Source organism: Diaphorina citri, unplaced genomic scaffold (assembly GCF_000475195.1).
Source record: "Diaphorina citri unplaced genomic scaffold, Diaci psyllid genome assembly version 1.1 scaffold672, whole genome shotgun sequence".
Taxonomy (NCBI): Eukaryota; Metazoa; Arthropoda; class Insecta; order Hemiptera; family Psyllidae; genus Diaphorina; species Diaphorina citri.
In genome coordinates this window covers 6523-29233 of record NW_007378105.1, presented here as the reverse complement: position 1 = coordinate 29233, position 22711 = coordinate 6523, and the positions used below count along the sequence as shown (strand labels likewise).

The 22711-nt window shown below is 38.1% G+C and overlaps 1 protein-coding gene and 1 long non-coding RNA gene across 2 annotated transcripts; both read left to right on the top strand.

Moving 5' to 3' along the window:
• Nucleotides 1-3381: 3381 nt before the first annotated feature.
• On the top strand, nucleotides 3382-9359 carry LOC108252615. Its single transcript, XM_026824936.1, has 4 exons — nucleotides 3382-4974; nucleotides 5145-8046; nucleotides 8091-8270; nucleotides 8405-9359. Exons 1-4 carry the CDS (start codon nucleotides 3382-3384, stop codon nucleotides 8890-8892), a joined length of 5163 nt encoding a protein of 1720 aa, XP_026680737.1. The 3' UTR covers nucleotides 8893-9359.
• Nucleotides 9360-9816: 457 nt separating this feature from the next.
• LOC113468186 lies at nucleotides 9817-15604 on the top strand. Its single transcript, XR_003392034.1, has 2 exons — nucleotides 9817-10693; nucleotides 15465-15604. It is a non-coding gene; the product is annotated as an uncharacterized LOC113468186 (long non-coding RNA).
• The last annotated feature ends 7107 nt before the right edge of the window (nucleotides 15605-22711 follow it).

Here is a 22711-nt window from a genome sequence, read left to right as displayed (position 1 = left end):
TAAACCCTCAGTGTACCCAGGGACAATATGTTCACTGTTTGTTAACATATGAAAATGCTTGGAGACTGTTTGCTTGGAGATTAACGAAAACTTTAACATGAGATTGTAGTATGACTGAAATCTAATAGAGATATTGTCAGACACTACGACAAAGTGCCAGAGATGTGGCAGGTTTCTAGGGTGATTAATATAAATCCTGTACAAATACAAAATATGCCATCGAACTCTGGCTTTTCCCCAGGAACTTGAAAGTTCCTACCATGAGGAAAGCCAGTTGTTTACAATTTTATTCAGCTGAGGAAAAAAGAAAGAAGAAAAAACAACCGAGGATGTAATAATTTGCATAACGAAAATAACCATTTTATTTCTAGTTGGCAGGTAACGTTTGAACAATCTTCTGAACTGTCTTTGTACTTTGTTTGTTAATTTGTCAATAAAGTGCACAGAGGACATCATTCCTTTGATTATGTGTTTTTTTTTTTTTTTTTTTTTTTTTTTGTTGGGAAAAAAAAAAAAAAAAAAAAAAAAACAAGGAAAGGCCTGGTTGGTTTGGCTGCATACGTTCAACCTGTGTGTTGGTTTTTGGTAGACTTTGACTGTAGGTTTAGTTCATTTAGTTAGGTTCCCCTTTTAGTTAGGATTAGTAGGAATATGTGAGCGCTCACAACAATTAGTTGACATGACTTTTTAGTTTGTAGGGACTGACACACCATCCACCATCATGCTGGGGGCAGCATATGTTGTCTAACCGAAGGGTTGAACAAAAAAAAAAAAAAAACTTCGAAAAGAATAACAAAAAAAAAACTTTGAAAAAAAAGTAAGATGAACAAGACCGAAATAGGCAGTTTCACTTACATGATATTTGTTCATAGTTTTATCGTCGATATTTGTTCTTAAATGATATTTGATATTATTTGTTGTTAGTTATTTGTTATGATATTTGTTCTTAAATAAGAACATAGCTATATGTTTTATTATTCGCGTTATGTAGAGGAACAAAAATGTAGTTCCCATGAAGGACAAGTTTGAATTAAAATTTCCCAAATCAAGTATCTGTTTACATTTTGCCTATAATGGCTAAGCATATTTTAAATAAATGAATAAATGATATGTACTGAATTTTATTTTTATTTTTGCATGTACACATGACTACACATTTGAAAAATAATAATGATAATTAAAAATAAATATATTGTATCTATCAAAACAAAATTTTGTTAGGAGAGACATTAAATCCCCTTCCTTCTCCTCTCTTTTATTTGTGCCTGCTTTATAGATTATAGGTATAGGTACAGTGTTTCTTAACAATACATGTTAGGAAGTTTTTTTTTTTGGTTACAACCAATTTAATAGATAGAAGCATTTATGCTGATTTAGGATATTAAGAGTGACATCATTGAATATGATGAGATTTATTAATTATAAATAAATATATTGTACCAAAACTATTTGTTAGGAGAGACATTAAATCCCCTTCCTACTCCTCCTTTTTTTGTGCCTGCTTTATAGATTATAGGTATAGGTACAGTGTTTCTTAACAATACATGTTAGGAAGTTTTTTTTACTTTCTTTTTGGTTACAACCAATTTAATAGATAGAAGCATTTATGCTGATTTAGGATATTAAGAGTGACATCATTGAATATGATGAGATTTATTTTATTTCATTTTAGAAGCATTTTTAAATTTTTATTTCATTATCATTTGAATGACAACTATTAGAGTTGTAACTTGAATTTTTCTTTCTTGATTTTGAATTTGATGTATGGTCGAATGGCAAGGCAACCTATATGATGTTCCCAATGATGTATTTTGAAACTTTCAGGAATTCCCTCTTGATTTTGAATTTGATGTATGGTCGAATGGCAAGGCAACCTATATGATGTTCCCAATGATGTATTTTGAAACTTTCAGGAATTCCGAGTTCTGAGAGAAATTCTTTGCGTCGTTGGATATTTTTTTTTTTTACATGTTCTCCTAATTGGGAGTAACACACACCAATTGAATTTGGTTACTGCTCGTTCCTACGGGAACTTGCTTTATTTAATTACTGGTCCTACGGGAAACTGACTTGATTTCTATCAGTCCCTTTGGACCTGAGATAGATTTCTTTCGATTATCACCTTTTTTTTTATACATTTCGTGATAGATCACGCGTCAATAGGGATGAGGTATAGCGCACACGCCCACGCCGGTGACCACGGGCGCGCTCTCAACCGCGAGGCACTGCTCGTTCCTACGGGAACTTGATTTATTTAATTATTGGTCCTACGGGAAACTGACTTGATTTCTATCAGTCCCTTTGGACCTGAGATAGATTTCTTTCGAAGATCACCTTTTTTTTTATACATTTCGTGATGAATCACGCGTCAATAGGGATGAGGTATAGCGCACACGCCCACGCCGGTGACCACGGGCGCGCTCTCAACCGCGAGGCATTTCCTGCGCAGAGGGTACTAAGTCGGTTTATAACCCGATCGATTTTAACCAGCTCGTAGAAGTTTTGGTCATTCTTGGGGCAAAGCTCGGAATTATTTGTCCTCGGGATGGACATTACTAGCCACGCACTCACGTAACTTTTTTTAAATAAATAATCTTTACCTTACTCATCGGGTTGTATTAATATTTTATTAATAGGGGTTCGGTAAAATAGTGTTTCAGTGTAAACATAATAATATAGGGTTGATTTTTTTTTTTGTGTTCTTAATTCACATGAAAGTTTTCTCTGTAACTGGCTTCTCCTCTATTCTTTGAATTTTGTACTTTTGAATTTGAATTAACTAATTATTTTGATATTTTTTTTTCTTATTATTGTTTTAATTGATTATTAATTATCAAATCAAGTGACTTTTATTTTAAAAATTTTTCTGATCTTTTATAAATTCCAAATTTTTAATCTCCAACTTTGATAATTTTATTGGTCAACATGTTTAGTCCAATTATTAAAATAAATAATCTTTACCTTACCCTTCGGGTTGTATTAATATTTTATTAATAGGGGTTCGGTAAAATAGTGTTTCAGTGTTAACATGATAATATAGGGTTGATTTTTTTTTTGTGTTCTTATTTCACATGAAAGTTTTCTCTGTAACTGGCTTCTCCTCTATTCTTTGAATTTTGTACTTTTGTATTTGAATTAACTAATTATTTTGATATTTCTTATCTTATTATTGTTTTAATTGATTATTAATTATCAATTCAATTCAAGTGACTTTTTTTTTCATTTTAAAAATTTTTCTGATCTTTTATAAATTTCAAATTTTCAATCTCGCTTTTGATATTCTTATTGGTCAAAATGTTTAGTCCAATTACTCGAGCCGACATCAAATACCTAAATGTTCCTGAGTTGGATCACGAAATTAAAATTCGCGGACAGGAACCAATGGGACTTGCTGAGAATAAGCGAAAGCAATTGCGAATACTCTTACACAAACAACAGAGAGGATCTCTGGTTTTGAACGATGATTCAATCGAGGTATCAGTTGAGGATGCCACAGATATGGCTGCACGCGTTTTATCCATTGTTCAACTTCTAAAGGAAATGGACGAGCATACACTTAGTAAATCTCATACAAGAATAGAAGCTCGCCTCAATCATTACGGAAATCGTGTCAATCGATGGATTGAATCAAACCCTCAAGTAGCCGATTTAAGGAAGGAAGTGCTCGAAAACATCAATGATGCATTAACAATTGTAGATGTTCATCTAGATAAATTAACAGCTCGTATCTCAAAGCTGCCTAAGAAACGAGAACCCAATCTCGAAACGTTGGGCATTTTCGAATCGGACAACGAGGATGACGACGATTATGAAGTGGATAACGTCAGCGCGAATGAGCACGATAATCCACCAACTCGCGAAGAACCAATGCATGAAGAAATTCCTTCAGCTGCAAGAAATAGTACAGCTTATCACAGCGTGAACTCAGGAGGCAATAATTTCCAAAACCTACCTAGAGTCAGTTTTCTTCAGGGAAACAGTTCAACTTACAATGACCTACGTAGAGAATGTTTCACACCACTGAGGCAACCGCCTATGAGCGAACAACCATTTGGATCGGACAACCCTCATTCATTTATAACTCACACTTATTCTAAACCAGTGAAATTGTACAAATGGAATGTCAAGTTCTCAGGAGACAACAAGAAACATACTGTTGAAGAATTTCTTGAGACGTTAGACACCAAATGCGCAGCTTACCACGTGCAGAAGCATGAATTACTCGCATCAGCCGGAGAGCTATTCGAAGGAACAGCTCACTCCTGGTACATGGCTAACAGAGCACACTTTGGTACTTGGAGGCAACTCGAAATGAGACTATTATCAACTTTCTCACCGCCACTATTTGGAGTAAGCTTGTGGAGGGAAATTCTTTCGCGTAAACAACAGGAGAATGAATCGGTCGTGAAATATGTTTCTTCGATGAAAATCTTGTTCAACCGTCTAAACAGCTCAGTGGATCACAATCTAAAACTTGAGATAATTATGATCAATGCTTTGCAAACATATCAAGAAAAATTGAACTTCATGGACATTCACAATATTGATGACCTGGAAGCCTCTATGATTCGACTCGAGGCCATCAACTCGCAGATCACTCCTAAACAGCAATCTACACCGAAACAAAGTCGAACATATAATAATAACCAAAATCAATATGCACACAAATATTCTCATCAGTATCGAAATCCGCAATATAACAATTACAATCAACGTTATCAGCCGCAGTATCGGTCAAATCCAAACTACTACAATAATTACAACCGTCCTCAGTTCCAGTATCAGCCAAATTACAAACAAGGATATCAGCCAAATTACAAACAAGGATACAATCAAGGAAATTATCCCAGATACTCGAACAATTTCGATTCTAACAACCAATCAAACCAAGCGAACTTTGCTCTTCAGAATCGCAAAAATCGAAACCAAAAGATCAAGTCGGAAAACGTCCAGCCCCAGCAAAGAAATGCGAAGGTGTAGCTGGGAAAAACGAAGGAAAACCTTCGCGCATTCTCACCAAATCAATTAAAGCCAAGCAAGAACACGAATCTGTAATAAACAGAGTGTCAGAAAGCATTCCCACCTTAAAAACCCGCGTCAGTCAACTCAAAACCACTAGTAACTTGAATCAAGAATATTTGCAGCTCGAAGAAGACATCGAACAAGTGATGAGACAATTGGATCAAATTCTTTTGGACGTGAATGGGGACACACTTGAGAAAGTAAACTCTCTATACGATGAAATTGAAGCCTTGTCCAAGGAACTGGAAGCTAAACCAGATGCGAACAAAACCAGTTGCAAATCAAACTCAATTGCTAACGTAATCCTCACTTCAACCAACGAAACAACACCTAAATATTTGATTAGGAACGACAGACGATGGTACCTCAAGATCAATATTCTTGGATCGATTGCTTACGCTATGCTAGATAGCGGATCTACTCACACTTATATGAATGCTAAAACTTATTCTCAACTCTTCAGTCTCAATCTATCTACTTATGCAATCAGTCCAGAAAAAGTATTGTTAGCGAACGGCCAAGTCACATACGTTAATCAAGCAATAAGCGTTCCCATGCAGATCGAAACTAAAGGTACTCTAATACCAGTTAGGTGTCTACCAACGCTTACGGAAGACTTATTGTTGGGAATCGACTTTATTAGCCGAATGGCCATGATCATAGATACCGAGAACAACTCATGGCATTATAAATCAAATCCCGAATCAGAATTTAATTTCGTCAGAGGCGAAGAAGTTCAAGAATTGATGCAGTGCAATGGAATTCAAGCTATTACTGACAAAGAAAAAGAAGCTCTAGACTTACTGATATATGAAGCAAAGAAATCTGAACCTGTTGGATACAAACCGACTACCTTGGTTAAACACAAAATTGAATTAACAACAGATGTTCCAGTAAATAAGAAGCCTTACCCTTTAAATCCTAAACTTCAACATATACTAACGGAAGAAGTTAACAAAATGCTAGAAATAGGGGTTATAAGACCAAGTTACTCAAACTACAGCAACCCCATGATTCTGGTTAAGAAAAGAGACGAAGATGGTAACGTTACATCTTATCGTCCTACATTGGATCTTCGATTTCTGAACGAAATCACAAAACCTTTCAGTTATGGGTTTCCCCAACTCAAACAAATCTTGAGTAGCTTGAACAAATGCAAATATATATCCAAAATTGATCTGGAGAAAGCATTTTGGTTAATACCTCTATCGCCAGAATGCTGCAAATATACAGCATTCCAAGTGCCTAACTTAGGTACATATGAATTCACCGTTATGTGTTTTGGGCTCCGAAATGCCCCGGGAGAATTCCAAAAATTTATAGATCTAGTTTTGGGAAATGAAATAACTCCCACCATCCAGAAGACTATGGACATCTCAAATAATGTATTTAAATATATTGATGACATTATCGTTGTTTCAGAAAGCTTCGAAGAACATCTTAAATTCTTAAAAGAAGTATTCATCCGATTGCATCAAGCTCATCTTAAAATCAATTGGAATAAAAGCGAATTCTGCACTAAAGAAATAAAGTATTTAGGCTTTGTGATAGACGAACGTGGTATGCGAACTAATCCTGAGAAAGTTCGACCTATATTGGAATACCCGTCACCGCGCAACATAAAAGAACTTCGCCGTATACTCGGTATGTTGAGTTGGTATAGAAAATTCTTACCGAATTTCAGTGGTAAAATTGCGCCATTAACGCGGTTATTGAAGAAGACTCAAAAATGGCATTGGGGAAAACCGGAAGAAGAAGCGTTAAACGAAATAAAGAAGGCGCTCACAACAGCACCCATTCTGGCCAGACCTAATTGGGACCTGGGAGTATTCTACATTCAAAGTGACGCTAGCGATGTCGCCATTGGTGGAATTCTAACCCAACGCGTTCCAGTCAGCGCGGAAGCTAAGGAGAAAGATGAATATCTTAGATGCTCTAAGAATTACAATGAGCACGTAATCGAGTATGTCAGTCGTACTCTAACAGATGCTGAGAAAAATTATTCCACAACGGAAAAGGAACTCTTGGCTGTCATTTATTGTTTGGATACAATGAGATATTATCTGGAAAATTATAAGATCATTGTCATCACTGATCATTTGGCATTAAGATGGTTACATAAATTACCCGTGATTACATCACAAAGACTTAACCGATGGATATTAAAAATACAATCATACGACATTACTTTCATCCATCGAAAAGGTAGTCTTAATTTTATACCAGATGCTCTTAGCAGAATTGAATTACCGAGAGCACCTAAACCTGATGTTTCAGTAGATCAACAAATCAATGCTGTTGTTAACGAAGAATTAGATTCTTATTCTCAGTGGTATCAAGCTAAAGTAAATGAGATAACCACTAAACCTGAAACATGTCCTGATTATCAAATGATAGGTAATCAAATGTACTATCACAAATTTGACGAGTTAGAACTCATTAATCATGGTGATGATTACTACTCTTGGAAATTGGTACCTAAAGCCGATGAGATTCGTACCGTTCTGAGAGAAAATCATGACGCAGAACAGTCAGCTCATTTAGGAGTAATCAAGACTTTTAAGAAGATAGCAAAATCCTACTTTTGGCCTGGTTATTTTCAAGATATTGCAAGATACGTCAAAAGTTGTCGAATCTGTCAGACTTGCAAACCCAAGACAGGCAAAACGCCTGGATTTATGGTGGCAAGAAATTTGTCGTCAGTACCTGGTCGCGTTTTCTATAGCGACATATTTGGACCTTTAGTGCGGTCCTCACGGCAGCATCAATATGTGCTGATCTTTGCATGTCAAATGTCTAAGTACGTGGAACTTATACCATTGCGAGTCGCCACCGCCGAAACTATTTCTCAAGCTTTCATCAAGGTGATATTATCAAGATATGGAAGAATATCAGCACTCGTTACAGATAATGCTTCGAATTACAACAATCGAATTTTCAGTCAACTCGCTGAACAATATCAATTCAAACACAAACGGATAGCGTTGTATAATCCGCAAGCCAACTTCGTGGAACGGAACAACCGCGTCTTGAAATCTATGATTAGATGCTATGTGGGGAAACCACAGATAATGCTTCGAATTACAACAATCGAATTTTCAGTCAACTTGCTGAACAATATCAATTCAAACACAAGCGGATAGCGTTGTATAATCCGCAAGCCAACTTCGTGGAACGGAACAACCGCGTCTTGAAATCTATGATTAGATGCTATGTGGGGAAACACAGTTCGTGGGATCTTCATCTACATCAGTTTCAGTTTGCTATCAATTCAACCACACACGCATCTACAGGATTCACACCAAACTTCCTCATGTATGGACGTGAGATGGAAGGTGCGTATTGTTTACGTCAACGCCTGGAAGAAGCTGAGGCGGCCTACATCAGTTTCAGTTTGCTATCAATTCAACCACACACGCATCCACAGGATTCACACCAAACTTCCTCATGTATGGACGTGAGATGGAAGGTGCGTATTGTTTACGTCAACGCCTGGAAGAAGCTGAGGCGGATGACAATCACCGTGAATTTGACTACAATGAAGTTAATTCTAAAAGATTCAACATGAAGGAAATCTATGAAATGGTTCGCATCAATCAATTGAAAGCAAGCCAAACACAAGCTAACTATTACAATAAGCATCACGATGTTCACGTTGAATACAACATTGGTGATCTGGTTCTAAGAAGGAACTTCAAATTGTCTTCAGCCGCTCAGAAATATAGTGCTAAGCTAGCGCCTACATTTGTTGGACCTTTTCACATCGCGAAGAAATTGTCACACACAATCTACGTCATCGAGGATGATACTGGTCATCAAACCACCTATCATGTCAAGGATTTGAGACCTTATGTCGTGACTGATTTGTAAATAGAATTCTGTTCTGGTTTTTCTTATTTTCAATAAAATTAATTTCTCATTATTCTATTGTAATGTTTACTTTGTATTATTATTCATGATTCTGCCATGCTGCCTTCGCCAACCATCAAATTCAATAATCTTCTCTTGACCATCTTTTGTTTTTCTTGATTGAATATCTGATCAATAATATTTGATCATGTTTTGTTTCTAATTGACTTTTCATTACTTTGATACATAATTATATTTTGAATGATGATTCTTGAATAAATAGTAGGACTAAGTAGATTCTCAATTATTAACTTTTGCTTTACATTATTAACCCTTTACTACACAATCTTATATTAACCCTTGTTGACATCAAATGTTTTTCACACATAATCCTTGAGATGGAGTGATATTTTTGGAACGGGAAGGACATTCTCGAATTTCATTCTGCACCTGTCCTTTTTAGTGGGGAAAATTTGTAGTATAGTCCATAAATGTCCTATATCTAGGGTCCCAAAAATCCCCCTCCTCCCTCTTTGAATAATGAACGGACTAGGTTTTTCTGACATGGGACTGGACTTTTGTGAAGGATAAGAAATTACATAATGATTATTATTATTATTATTCTGACTAGGGGACGTTAAACAGAGAGAAGACTAGCGTCTGGCTGTGGGACTATAAACAGGGAGGAGAACAGCTAACCCTAACCAGCCGTGTGTTCTGTAAATAAGAGGGTAACATTAACAAGGTTATATGAATAGGGTATGTTTATCAGGTACATATACATAAGTTTATATTCTTCCTTTGTAAGAGGAAAACGGGAAATTACATTATAATATATAAACAACACAAACTCCTTAAATGGGGGGTTTTTCATTTCATCCACCGCGCGCCCCTGGCCCCATTTTAAAATATGGGCCCCATTACATTGTAGTATAGTCCATAAATGTCCTATATCTAGGGTCCCAAAAATCCCCCTCCAACTCATTGATTATGCAATGCGCATCAATTAATTAGATACTAAAAGTGTAGATTGCATACTCTTAATTAATTATAATTAGTCAGGCGTTTTATGATTATCCATTTTCGTGAAAAGCTTCTCGATTATTCCAAAACAATGCGCAGAAGCTCGATTAGTGTGGTCTGCGTTACTGAAGTCATATTCTGTGACTGAAATCAAAAATCTTCTGAATTTTTTTTTTGAGAGGATGGCGTCGCAAAAATAAAAGGAGAGACGCCGCCGCCATGGCGTAGTAGAAGTCCATTTGGGATTTTCTTTTTGAAATAATTTCTAAACCCAAATCATATTTTTAATTTTGAAGTTGTTTCAATTTAAATCAATAGTAATAGTCTTGCAATGTTCTTAAATTGCTAATTTTATAATAGAGAAGCTGGTTCACGGAGAAAAACTCAATTATGTGAGTAAAACGCAGTAAAGGCCTTGGCCTTGTGGCCAGGGCCACCTCATGTTTCATCTATACCCATCATCACCCTTAAGAGGGAACTGATCCAATGATCTAACATCTCTCAACACTACCCTTAAGAGGGATTCAATCAAAATTCAACCTGGATCATCCCTGGAAAATCAAATTTATCAATAACCGAGAGGTCCAAATGTTCTAACCTCAAGTATGAAAGGAAGCCATGAGGACCAAGATACCAAACTCAAAGCATGGAGCTTTCATAATAGTCTGAAATTACAATCAAACCTGAAGCATCATACTAATAGATAGGGACTTGGGGGAAAATAATTGTGTCTACTTTTTCTTTAATTAAATCTGTGCACAGTGTAAAATATCGAACTCGGAGATCTCCACAACTTACCGTAAGTCATGCATGCATGTTTCTTTCTAATTGGCCATTAGAAACTTAAACTTACTTTTAATATAACCATTCTGATATCAGTATTGATCATGTTTTATAATATAGTAAAAAAAAAAAAAATAATAATAATTAAAATTATCTACTGGGATCCCAACCATCAATATGATTATTATGTTTTAACATTTAACTTTGTTTGTCTAGGTATAGGTGAGTCACTTAGTGTGGTCATCTTCCAAAAGTGCTATGGGGGGCTATTTTGTTGATTTTGGGGTCAATGCCCAAAACAGGACATCTAATGTCCTCATATTGTTAAATTTTCATATTTCAAAAGCCCGGCAGCACCTCGGAACATGACTGCTCTGAGCCTGGCCTACCTCATCTAAAATCAGTGTTTCTTTTTTTTTTATTAATTTGTTCCTTATAAAGTTCAAGGATATGACCCCTGTTAAAATGATCTTTATTTTTTTTTTTTGGATTTTTAATTTTAATATTTGAGCATTTTTGAAATTGGTTTAATGTTCATGCTCAAAACAGCAGTATAGATTTTGATATTAATTTGTTCCTTATAAAGTTCAAGGATATGACCCCTGTTAAAATGATCTTTATTTTTTTTGGATTTTTAATTTTAATATTTGAGCATTTTTGAAATTGGTTTAATGTTCATGCTCAAAACAGCAGTATAGATTTTGATACAATTTTTATTATTTGCAAAGATCAAATCAGACAGGGACATCTCTTTGTGCTTTCATTTTGATTCTCATATTGGAAGATTTAAGCATTTATTTTTATTTTATTTTATTTTACAATGTAGGGAATAAATAAGACTGACCACCACTACCACTCTCTTGTTTATTAGAATTTTTAGAAATAATTAAAATTCCATTAATTGGTCATAATGTCATAATTTTTACTTTGATATTTATTAATTGTTGATTTTATTTGATTTGATTTTGATTCAATAAAGTAACATAAGAGAAAAGATAATTGAAAATAAACAGAATAATATTTCATCTTATTCATTTTCATTGCCTGTAAAAGATCAGGACAAAACTATTCCAGGATCCCTCTGCATGTAATCTACATGTAGGCTGGGAAACTCTTTTGGATTTGTTGATTTTATTTGATTTGATTTTGATAAAATAAAGTAACATAAGAGAAAAGATAATTGAAAAATAACAGAATAATATTTCATCTTATTTATTTTCATTGCCTGTAAAAGATCAGGACAAAACTATTCCAGGATCCCTCTGCATGTAATCTACATGTAGGCTGGGAAACTCTTTTGGACAAAAGCCTAATGTAGCTATCTATCAGTTATTCATGTAAAAATTTGCCATCAGCAGGAAAACAAATTTGGTGCTGTAAATTGTGGTTAGGCAAGCCACTGGCGCTCGATAAAATTAAGATCTGGGAATATTCAACATCTCAACTCTTCACCATTTTTATTCTGGTAAGTGGGTTCTGATTGGGCAACTGGACCTTCAACCATTATAACACAGAACTAAATAAATATTTATTATTGGTTAACAGCGCAGCGGTTTTACTTTCTAAAAAATATGTCATTTCATTACTTTTCATTCTTTTTTAGTTTTTAGCTATCTAATATTTTGTTTATACCTACTAGGTTTGTAAGTACCTACATACTTATTATTTGCTTTGTCAATTCTTTTGTATTTTCTTATTATAAAGGAAACTACTGAAACAGAAACAGCAAAACCAATATTGGAAATGGCCACTAGTCTACATAACTTACATCGTTTCCCCTAGATTTCAACATTTCGACTTCTTCAGGTGTGAACGTGGTCATAGAAATGGATTTGACTCGGTGTGGTGGGGTAAGACCTCTCCTGTAACAGAAAAATAAAATAGAAATAAGTTTTTTTTGCAACAAAAAGAAGCTTAAAGCCCATTAGCCCAATAAGCTAGAACTACCTTGGATGCTAGCGCGCCTCACTTGTAAAAGCCCTAGGTCGCAAGTTCGATTTCTACCCGTGACAAGCTTTATCCTAAACAGAGAAGGTTCGTTCTCGGAACGGCTAACTTCTCATATCCTGTCCTCCTCTCTTCGATTTGGGGGAGATAAGACCTAGTCATTTTTTTGGTTATTTTTATGACTCATGTTTATGAAATGGTTTTGTTTTTTGAAATCAGCTATTTAGGTTAATAAACCTGGTTTATTTCTAGGTACATTTAATTCCCCAATTTATTTGTAGGTAAATAATCATCAGGTACAAAAGAGTTATTTTATTTGTTTCTAAAATAAATACCTATCACTTTGAATAAACTTTAATAGTTGCAAGTGACTAGGTGAACGCAGTTAGTTCGAATTTAAACACTGTTTAAACCTGGAGTTGTCGTCAGGAACTTGAGCTAGACTTCTTAAGTGTTTCTTTATTTCTTTCCTATCTTTCTTGTCCTCTTCACTGTTTGTTTGTATTTCCTATGCACTCAGGCAGTTTTCACCTTCCGGCCTCTCTTGGTCAATTTTCTGTCGGATTTAATGTCACAAGCTAGGTAGTTAGGATGTGAGATTTACTCACCCACCTTTGACATAGGTACATAGGTAGTTAGTAGTTATCAGTGCAAAAAAATGCACACAGGTAACACTTAGAGGATATTATGGTTTCATATCTTCATAGTAGATATTTTGATATTAGGGAAATATTTTGATATTTGATACTTTGATAAAGTTTCCTTCAGTGGGGAAAGGTATATTAAATATTAATAAATAATAATTCATGATAATATAATATAAATGGGAAAATAAATAATAAATAATATAAATAATAAATAAACATTAGTGTTTAAAAACTATTGGATAGATGGAACTATAACTATACCTAATATACTTTGGTAACTATTGGATGGATGGAACTATAACTATACCTAAGATACTTTGGTAAATATGAGATAGTTCACACCAGATTTTTTTTAAGAGGTTTTGACAGAGGGAACTGTAACTGCTAGGGTCTTATCGTCCCGAAATCGAAGAGAGAAGGAAGACAGGATAGGAGAAAGCCAGCCGTCCCGAGAACGAACATTATCCCATCAGGATAAAATCCGCCCCGGGCGGGAATCGAACCCGCGGCCTAGCGCTTACAAGGCAGACGCGCTACCAACTAAGCTAACTAGGCTGGCTTAACGGACCTTTGATTTACAAACTTCTTCAAACTCTCATTGATTCCTTAAATCTAGTGATGCATCTAATTTTGAAACTCGGATCTCGAAATATTTTCCATTTCGAGATCCATGAGATCTTCTCATATTCTCAACAAGCCAGGTGTCTGGCAAACTCTAATCCGATCTCAACCGACTGCGGTAGAGATTCCAAGTCGTCAGCCCGATCTACCGATCTTCACATTGAGGTTTCTTGATTTCGTTTAGAGAACATTTCCCACAAATGGGGAAAAAGCATAGGCAAACTTGTCAAGAGAACACAAAATGTTGCTGTCACTTTTGTAAAGTTGTCAAGGGAATGATTATGCGGAATTTTGCTGTCAGCTTTTTGTCATAGCTGGAGCTATGAGCTAGCATCCAGAGGTTGGAAAAATCCATTGAGGTTGGAAAAATCCATTGAGATTACATGGAATTTTTTGAAGGAAAAAAGGGAAAGGATCTCCATCTTTTCCTTCTTGGACTCTTCTAAAGCTTCTAGCACTCTCAAGACAGCAAGGTAATAAATTAATAGATAATTAATAGTAATTAATAAATATTATTAATTACTTACTTACATATTGCTCGACTAAAAAGTCCCTTTACTCCAGCAGTAAGCTACTTCTATTACTGTGGTCGAATTCTCATTTCAAATTGAGAAAAAATTCCATACCTAGGCTGGGATTAAACCCACGCCCTCCTGATTACCAGACGAGCTTCTTGACCACTACGCCGAGGCAAATCTACTATCGAAATCGAACTCTCTGGTTATCCAATAACTCCTAAGTGCAATACCTTGTTTCTCCCCCTATATACCTATCCTGTAGATACCTACATTATTCGTACATAATAATATGTTGATAATAAATAATAAGTATAATAATATTATATGCCTGATAAACTGACAACTGACAACATTGCCGTAAAAGAAAGAGAGAGAGAAAGTGAAAATTTTGAGCTTCAACATAAGCTTCCTTCTTTTAACCGTTCAACAGGTACCTGCTGTAAACCTGAACGAGGAATGAGGCGAACGACTTTTGTGTCACCCTGTATCTCCAGTAGACTCATATATGCGGCATATATGGGGAGAGAGAATTTTTTTCGCCGCGTAGGTTTAACAACAAGACAGAGGTTTATATCGAGAACTTTTTTTAGGTAGGTTCTTGATTATTACCTCTTCGGTCAATGCCGTCAATGGAAATACGGTCTTGTATCTGGGTAGTTTTCCGTATGTCCCATCGTCCTGAGGGCCCCAAGTACACTTTAGGGCCCAGGATCACTTACTGGGGAATACGACATACTACGGTTTTTTTCCTCTACTGTAGGCCTCCAAAAATCCTGGATTATCCACCCCCCGGTATATCACTGTTTAGACTAGCCCCCTCCAAAAAAAAAATCTTTGCTATTTCTTTAGCAAGGGAAATCTCAGGCTGGTATCTTCCGTGTTTAAAGTCCCCCAGCAAGAGCAGAAAAAAAGCACTACTTATGTAATATTGGTGGGACCGGTGGCCAATCAGCTGCCGGCCTCCCGGGAGAAAGATGGTTTGGCGGCTCGCGAATACGCCGCCAAACCACATCGACTCATGATTGACCGTTCCCAATTTGACCTTTGTTCCCAGACGCCAATCTCAAGAGCATCCCGGACGCGCTCATCCGCCTCTCCAAGTCCCGCGGCTCCACTGACAACACCACCGTTCTGCTCGTGTTTCTCCGACCCCCGCACCTCATCCCCGCCAAATCCATCCTTCCGCGCCTCACCATGGAGTCGCCAGTCGCCGGCCAGGCGCGCTACAACGGCGCGGCCTACCACGGGCCCCCGGGCCTGCGGGACGCAGGCTGTGGAGGCATTTCTTAAAAGTGGTGAATTTGTGACTAATGCTCAGATGAAGTTTCGCACCCATTTTCATTTTCCTCCCTCCTCACCCGATCTTAGCTCGTGCGACTTTTTTTTATGGAAATATGTTAAAAACAAGGTGTGTATTTATTGGACAAGGACTCTGGATGAGTCAACAGGTGCTTTTATCAAGAAATTCGTGCTATAGCCCAGGAAATGCTGGAGACAGTATGTCGAATTTTGCATACAGATTGACCGTCGTATGTATGAAATCTAAAGATAAACTTAAGTTTAACTTGAAATGAAAATCTTGCCAAATTTCATGAAATCTAGCCAGTTATCTCAAGAAATGACATGAAATTGGCAACATTGTTCGTCTTAAGTTAAACTTAAGTTTATCTTTAGATTTCATACATACGACGGTAAGAATTTTTTGGTTTGTGGCCACGCAGCTTGCCGACTGTTCATATATTAATTAAGGTCTCACTTTTCCAAAATTTCCTTCCCACCTTCTTCTCTTCCCATACTGAGAATTTTGGCTTTAAATAATTCATAAATGATATGTAAATTGATAATTTGATACATGTTTCACGGTGTTGGAAGTAGGAGGTATGGGGTTTTAAACCTTTTGATCGCCTGCTTTTCTACTATGAATAATTTTTTGGGTATTATTTGGCCCTCTTTTCCTCGGTCCTTGTTCTATAAGTCCACAAGTTCCACAACATCCTTGTTCAATATCCTAAGCACAAAATTTCATTTATAAAACATGCCGATTGGAAATCCCATAACATGGGCGTTATTGGACGATATTACAAATAAAGGAATTTTATATTTATGAAAAAGGAAAAAAAAAAGAGGAAAAAAATGGATTTTGATCGCTAAAGCGTATTGTAGAGTATGGAGAGAGAAGAGAAGCCATTGAACTCTAGAGTACAGCTTCGGATGTTGTTGAGGATACAGGATAGGAGAAAAGTGAGAGAGAGAGGGAGAGGGAGAGAGAGAGGGAGAGGGAGAGAGAGAGGGAGAGGGAGAGAGAGAGGGAGAGGGAGAGAGAGAGGGAGAGGGAGAGAGAGAGGGAGAGGGAGAGAGAGAGGGAGAGGGAGAGAGAGAGGGAGAGGGAGAGAGAGAGGGAGAGGGAGAGAGAGAGGGAGAGGGAGAGAGAGAGGGAGAGGGAGAGAGAGAGGGAGAGGGAGAGAGAGAGGGAGAGGGAGAGAGAGGGAGAGAGAGAGAGAATAAAGTATAGAGAGACGAAAAAATTGAGGAGAGGGATTGTTAGAGACCTGGCTGGATAAAAGGGAAAGTTTGTTCTATGTAAAGGGAGTTGGGAGAGAGAGAGAGAGAGAGAAGGGGGAAGGGAGGAGAGACTGGTCTATGTTTGTAAAGCTTTCGATATGTTCAGGATAGAGAGAGAGAAATAGAAAAGAGGGAGAGATAAAGAGAAAGGGGGTAGGAGGAGAGAGAGATGAAGGAATAGGGAGAGAAAACAGGGGTAGAGAGCAGAGACTAGCCTATGTTAGAGAGAGAGAGAAAGGAGAGTTAAAGAGAAAAAGCGGAGGGACAGATTGAGGAAGAGAGAGAGATAGGGAGGGAGGCTGGCTGGCTATCTGGATTAAAAGGAAAGTTTGGTCTGCGTAAAGTTGTAAAGCTTTCGAAAGCAAAAAGTTTTCCCTACACAAGCATGGGATAGAAATCTATCTGTACGATAGGCGATAGGTAGTTACTCCCGTAGGTAAATTTGTAAAATAAAAAATTAAAAAAAAGCTTTATGTACCATTAGGGATTACCATAACCATTGGCTGAAAAGTCCCTTTACTCCAGCATGTAGGCTACTACTATTATTGTGGTCAAATTCTCAAATTATATTGAGGATAAAATTCCATACCTCGGCTGGGATTGAACCCACGTCCTAATGCGGAGGGACAGATTGAGGAAGAGAGAGAGAGAGAGGCACATACTTTTTTTTGTAAGCTCCCCTCTGGAAACACTCGGTAAAACTTCAGAGGAAGTAGTTAAATACCTAGATGCAGTTCCAGGGAAACTAAAAGTTTAATGTAGCATCATGGTATGGCTATATGAGGGCAATGTACCTACTTTCCAGTATTCTAGTGTCTAGCTAGATGTAGGAGAGTCTTCAACTTGTTGCAGCTCCCTACTACTCGTACCTAACCGTAACATTATCCTGAGGGTTTAGCAAAAGCGGCTCAAAAGTTAGTTGTCCCTCCGACCTTCCTGTTTTCGTCCTCTCCTTTGAAAGAGAGGGAGAGAGGAAGAGAGAGAAAAAGAGGGAGAGAGAGAGAAAGAACGAGAGAGGGAAGGAGAGAGAGAGAGAGCATACGGAGTACGAAAAACAGGCCCCGACGTATCATCAATTTGTTCCGTCTGGTTACCATAGTAACCCGGGTGCCATGCTCTGTCTCTCTCTCTCCTCCACCCACCGTCCTGTCTTCTTTCTTCTTCGCTTTGTCTGTTTCTCTCCTTTACTCTCTTTCTCTGTCTCATTTTTCTCTTTACATACCTCCCTCTTGTTTTCTCTTTCTCTCTCCCGTTTGTCCCACCCTCCTCTCTTTCTCTTCTCCTTCTCCTCACGCCTCCATCTCTTTCCTTCTCTCTCTCCCTCTCCCTTTCCCACCCAATCTGCTCCTCGTTCCCTTCCTTTTTCCTTATCTCTCTCCCTCCCCTCTCTTCCTCCTCCTCCTCCTCCTCCTCCTCTCGCCCTTCCTTCTCTTATACGGATTCATCCTCCTCTCTCCCCTCTCCTTCCTCTCACCATCTCCTACCCTCTCTTCCTCTCCTCTCCATCTCCCACCCTCTCTTTCTCTCTCCCTCCCCTCCCCTCTTCCTGTTCCTCTCAGCTGTTCAAATGTAGAGAAAGTCGAAACATCGACTCCAGTGTTACGCACAATTCCATCGCCCTAATTTGGGTTTTCCAACTCAATACAGTCGATATACCTCTTTCAACTTTCAAAAGTTTCTCCCAATCACCAACAAAGTCTCCCCGCAATGGGTTTTTCAGCAGTTATTTTCTCGTCGACTTTTGAAATAACTAAAATTGCTTTTATTTTATTTATTTTTTGTTCGGGGTGAAATTGAATTTCGCTGTCGGGGATTGAAAATGTCCCGGGTAATAAATCTTCGGCCCTTTTCGACAGCCCTCTTTCTTGCTGAACAGTTCTGTCTGAGCTTTTAGTCTCATAGGTGTCAAAGACAAAAAGTCAGATGTATTCTTGGTACTTTACAAGGTGAGGTCAAAAAAATGTTACTACTGTTAGCACAATTGTGGACATTTTGTTATATGTACTAAGCTGACTGTTTTAAAAAGGACTTCTTCTAAGTTCTTTATTGCCCTTTCCTGTACCCTTTAAGAGCCCGATAAAAACCGTCCTTTCGGTGGATTTCATCGGGCTCTTGATGAGCTTTAGAGTTATTGCCTTTGGGCTGACTAATCTTTGCTATATCGCCAGCCTAGTTAGCTTAGTTGGTAGTGCGTCTGCCTCGTGAGCGCTAGGCCGCGAGTTCGATTCCCGCCCGGGGCGAATTTTATCCTGATGGGATAATGTTCGTTCTCGGAACGGCTGGCTTTCTCCTATCCTGTCTTCCTTCTCTGGCTTCTCTCTCTCTCTCTCTCTCTCTCTCTCTCTCTCTTCGTCAGCCTAGTTATAGCTCGGAAGGTAGAGCGCCTGTCTTGTAAGCCCTGGGTCGCGGATTTGATTCCCGCCCGGGGCGAACATCATCCTGTACAGATAATCTTGCTCCATTTTCCCCCTCTCTCCCCACTTCTCTTTCTTTTCCTTTCTCGCTCTCTCTCTCTCCCTCTCTCTTCCTTCCTTCCTTTTTTCTCTCTCTCTCTTCCTTCCTCTCTCTCTCTCTTCCTTCCTTTCTCTCTCTTTCTTCCTTCCTTCCTTTTTCTCTCTCTCTTTCTTCCTTTCTCGCTCTCTCTTCCTTCCTCTCTCTCTCTTCCTTCCTTTCTCTCTCTCTCTCCCCCCGTTTGTCCCACCCTCCTCTCTTTCTCTTCTCCTTCTCTCTCTCCCTCTCCCTTTCCCACCCAATCTGCTCCTCGTTCCCTTCCTTTTTCCTTCTCTCTCTCCCTCCCCTCTCTTTATCCTCCTCCTCCTCTCGCCCTTCCTTCTCTTATACGGATTCATCCTCCTCTCTCCCCTCTCCTTCCTCTCACCATCTCCTACCCTCTCTTCCTCCCCTCTCCATCTCCCACCCTTTCTTCCTCCCTCCCTCTTGCTCTCCTCTCCATCTCCCACCCTCTCTTCCTCCCTCCCTCTTGCTCTCCTCTCCATCTCCCACCCTCTCTTCCTCCCTCCCTCTTCCTCTCCTTCTCCCACCCTCCCTTTCTCTCTCCCTCCCCTCCCCTCTTCCTGTTCCTCTCAGCTGTTCAAATGTAGAGAAAGTCGAAACATCGACTCCAGTGTTACGCACTGCTCCGACGGGAACTAAAGGCTGGCGAGAGAGTGGAAATTGTAGAGCTGAAAATTTGTACGAATTTTCTCGAGAGTTGTTTGTTTCAAGCCGGTGCAAATAAACACGTTTTTGTTGGGTGGGGTTTGTAGTTTGTTTTTAATAAAACGCTGTGTTAAATTCGACCAAACGTTTTGTTGGATTACTGTTATGTTAGTTATTTTTCGTTAGTTTTTTGGTGATACGATTGTTTTGTGTTTCAAAGGTCTCCCAAATACGTTAACGATAATCGTAAACCACATTTAAAGAATTATTATCGCGTCTATTGTTTTCTTTAAAAGAAGAAAAATAATAGGTAAAAGAAAGTAAAATGATAGAAAGTAAAAATATTGCTTTGTAAGGTTGTGTAATGAAAATTGTGATCAACTTTTTTAATAGATATTTGATTTTAAATAAATTAAATTGATCCATAGGTAATTGAAAAGCCCACTCGCTTTAATTTGATTTTATATTTAATATATAGAAAACCAAAACATATGATTTATTAGTATTTAATTTAGAAGATTAATTGGTGCTCACAGTCAAACCCCAAGTAATTTATTGTAAAATATTTAATTATACCCTTTATTTAATTACATAATTTATTTAAATAAAAAATCCTGCCCACCAGTAGCCAAGAAGGAATGAAACCAACTAACAACTCTCAAGACAGCAAGGTAATAAATTAATAGATAATAAATAGTAATTAATAAATGTTATTAATTATTTACTTACATATTGCTCGACTAAAAAGTCCCTTTACTCCAGCAGTAAGCTACTACTATTATTGTGGTCGAATTCTCATATTTAATTCCATACCTCGGCTAGGATTGAACCCACGCCTTCCTGATTACCAGACGAGCTTCTTGACCACTACACCGAGGCAAATCCACTATCGAAATCGAACTCTCTGGTTATCCAAATCCAATAACTCCTAAGTGCAATACCTTGTTTCTCCCCCTATATATACCTATCCTGTATTATACGTATGTACATAATAATATGTTGATAATAAATAATCCCTAAGAAGTATAATAATACCTATTAAATGCCTGATAAACTGACAACTGACAACATTGCCGTAAAAAAAAGAGAGAGAAAGGGGAGGAAAAGATAGAGAGATTAACTCACGAAACTCCAGAACTGAAAGGAATGAAGGAAGGGGAGAGAGAAGAGGGGGGGAGAGAAAGAGAGCGAGAGAGAAAGAGAGCGAGAGAGAAAGAGAGCGAGAGAGAAAGAGAGCGAGAGAGAAAGAGAGCGAGAGAGAAACAAGTATAATAATATTATATGCCTGATAAACTGACAACTGACAACATTGCCGTAAAAGAGAGAGAGAGAGAACGGGGAGGAAGAGATAGAGAGATTAACTCACGAAACTCCAGAACTGAAAGGAATGAAGGAAAGGGAGAGAGAAGAGGGGGAGAGATAGAGAAGAGAGGGGGAGCGAGAGAAAGAGAGCGAGAGAAAGAGCGAGAGAGAGAGAGAGAGAGAGAAAGAGAGAGAGAGAGAGAGAGAGAGGTGGGGTAAACAGGAGGACGCGGGTTCAATCCCAGCCTGGGCATGGGATTTTCTTCGTCTTCCTTTTCTTCGCGTTTTCCCGTCTGAACAAGACGGGGCCGTTTTTCGTCAGCCTCTCAATCAGCACAAGGGGGATTCCTTTGGGCTGACATTTGGTTTTGAGCATGGGACTTTATCCTCATTTATTTGAAAATTTGATCACAATATAGAACTTTAGATTACTTTAGAGTCCAAGGGTTAGAGTCTAATAATAAAATTTGACGGAAATCAAAAGGTTTGGGACTACTGATTCTAATTTCCAATATGTTTTATACTCGTAGCATGACCATAAAGACGTATTCGATTTAAATCTAATCAGGAGTGCAATTTATGTACGTGGTGATATGTAGGGGTAATTTATTGGAGACCTTGATACCCTATTTCGCCCCCGAGGAGAAGGGTAGTGGAAATGGGGCCTTACTAAATACGGGACGCCACGTAGAAGGAAATGGGGACCCCACGTAAAAAATGGATCGAATCTGATCTAATTACTAGTAGACATGAAACCTATTGATAGAATACACCCGTTGGAAGAATGTCATAAAGACGTATTCGATTTAAATCTAAACAGGAGTGCAATTTATGTACGTGGCGATATGTAGGGGTAGGTAATTTATTGGAGACCTTGATACCCTATTTCGCCCCCGAGGGGAAGGGTAGTGGAAATGGGGCCTTACTAAATACGGGACGCCACGTAGAAGGAAATGGGGACCTTACTAAATACGGGACCCCACGTAAAAAATGGATCGAATCTGATCTAATTACTAGTAGACATGAAACCTATTGATAGAATACACCCGTTGGAAGAATGTATAGTGTGCTCCAGAAGTTCTGCGCCCGGAAACCCAACTTGAAGAGCTGTTGGATTTCGACCGGACGAACGACTATAAGCGTTGGGTGGTAGAAAACGTTCACAGATAGCCAAAGCCAATTTGTTTAAATTTTTAGAGAGATCTTGAATTGAGAATATTTTCAAGTGGACAATGGAGCAGTTGCAGTTGGGTAAAAATTATGAATAAAAGGTCGATT

Coding starts and splice junctions, on each gene's coding strand:
- LOC108252615 (XM_026824936.1), top strand. CDS start 3,382: ATGGGACTTGCTGAGAATAAGCGAAAGCAATTGCGAATACTCTTACAC. Junction 4,975..5,144: donor CCCAGCAAAGAAATGCGAAG/GTGTAGCTGGGA, acceptor GAATATTTGCAG/CTCGAAGAAGACATCGAACA. Junction 8,271..8,404: donor TTCGTGGGATCTTCATCTAC/ATCAGTTTCAGT, acceptor GAGGCGGCCTAC/ATCAGTTTCAGTTTGCTATC.